This window comes from Eimeria mitis, genomic scaffold (genome assembly GCF_000499745.2).
Source record: "Eimeria mitis Houghton genomic scaffold, Emh_scaff4039, whole genome shotgun sequence".
Classification (NCBI taxonomy): Eukaryota; Apicomplexa; class Conoidasida; order Eucoccidiorida; family Eimeriidae; genus Eimeria; species Eimeria mitis.
This window is the reverse complement of record NW_013572371.1, coordinates 2,327-3,211: the sequence shown is the minus strand read 5'-3', so window position 1 is coordinate 3,211 and position 885 is coordinate 2,327. Positions and strand designations below refer to the sequence as shown.

At 48.7% G+C, this 885-nt stretch overlaps 1 protein-coding gene across 1 annotated transcript in view; it reads right to left on the bottom strand.

The window, feature by feature from the left end:
* Positions 1-698: 698 nt before the first annotated feature.
* EMH_0071830 (uncharacterized protein) overlaps positions 699-885 on the bottom strand; it is a gene marked incomplete at both ends in the record, with an annotated part of 446 nt that continues 259 nt past the window's right edge. Inside the window, 2 exons of the mRNA XM_013499143.1 lie at positions 699-794; positions 881-885. Of these exons, the coding sequence (XP_013354597.1) occupies positions 699-794; positions 881-885 (101 nt within the window). The remainder of the gene's footprint in view (positions 795-880) is intronic.

Genomic DNA, 885 nt, shown 5'->3' with positions numbered 1-885 from the left:
TAGATATGTAGCTAGCTAGCTAGCTGGCTAGCTAGCTGTGGCTTTATCTATCTCTCTTGCTAGCTAGCTATGTGTGCAGCTAGCTAGCTAGATATGTAGCTAGCTAGCTAGCTAGCTAGCTAGCTAAGCTACATATCTAGCTAGCTAGATAGCTAGCTAGCTAGCTAGCTAGCTAGCTAGCTATCTACATATTATAGCTCGATGGCTTTAGATAGATTAATGCGATTTGGTTTGTTCAGAATCAAATCATTTCAGGCAGTAGCTAGCTAGCTACTATCTAGCTAGCTAGCTAGCTACATATCTAGCTAGCTAGCTAGCTAGCTAGCTGGATATCTAGCAGCGTAGCGAGCCACCCAGCTAGCTAGCTAGGTAGCTAGCTATGGCCTGGCTAGCTAGCTAGCTAGCTACCTAGCTAGCCAGATATCTAGCTAGCTAGGAGTATAGCTACTCAGCTAGATATGTAGCTAGCAGACAGCTAGCTAGCTAGCTAGCTAGCCAGCTAGAAGGATATGTAGCTAGCTAGCTAGCTAGCTAGCTAGGAAGATATGTAGCTAGCTAGCTAGCTAGCTAGCTAGCTAGGGAGAGGTGTAGCTAGCTAGGAGTACAGCTAGCCAGCTCGATAGCTAGCGGATAGCTAGCTAGCTAGCTCAGGGTGAAGGGCTGAGCGTGTGGGGTTGAAACGTCTGCTGCTGCTGCTGCTACTGCTGCTGCTGCTGCTCCTCCTGCTGTTGCTGTTTCTCCTGCTGCTGTTTCTCCTGCTGCTGCTGTTGCTGCTGCTGCTGCTGCTGCTGCTGCTGCAGGTGTTTGTGTTTGAGTCTCTTTGCTCTTCTTTCTTCGATTGTCGGCGCGTTGGGGTTCTTCGTTTCTTTCCACCAGTAACACACG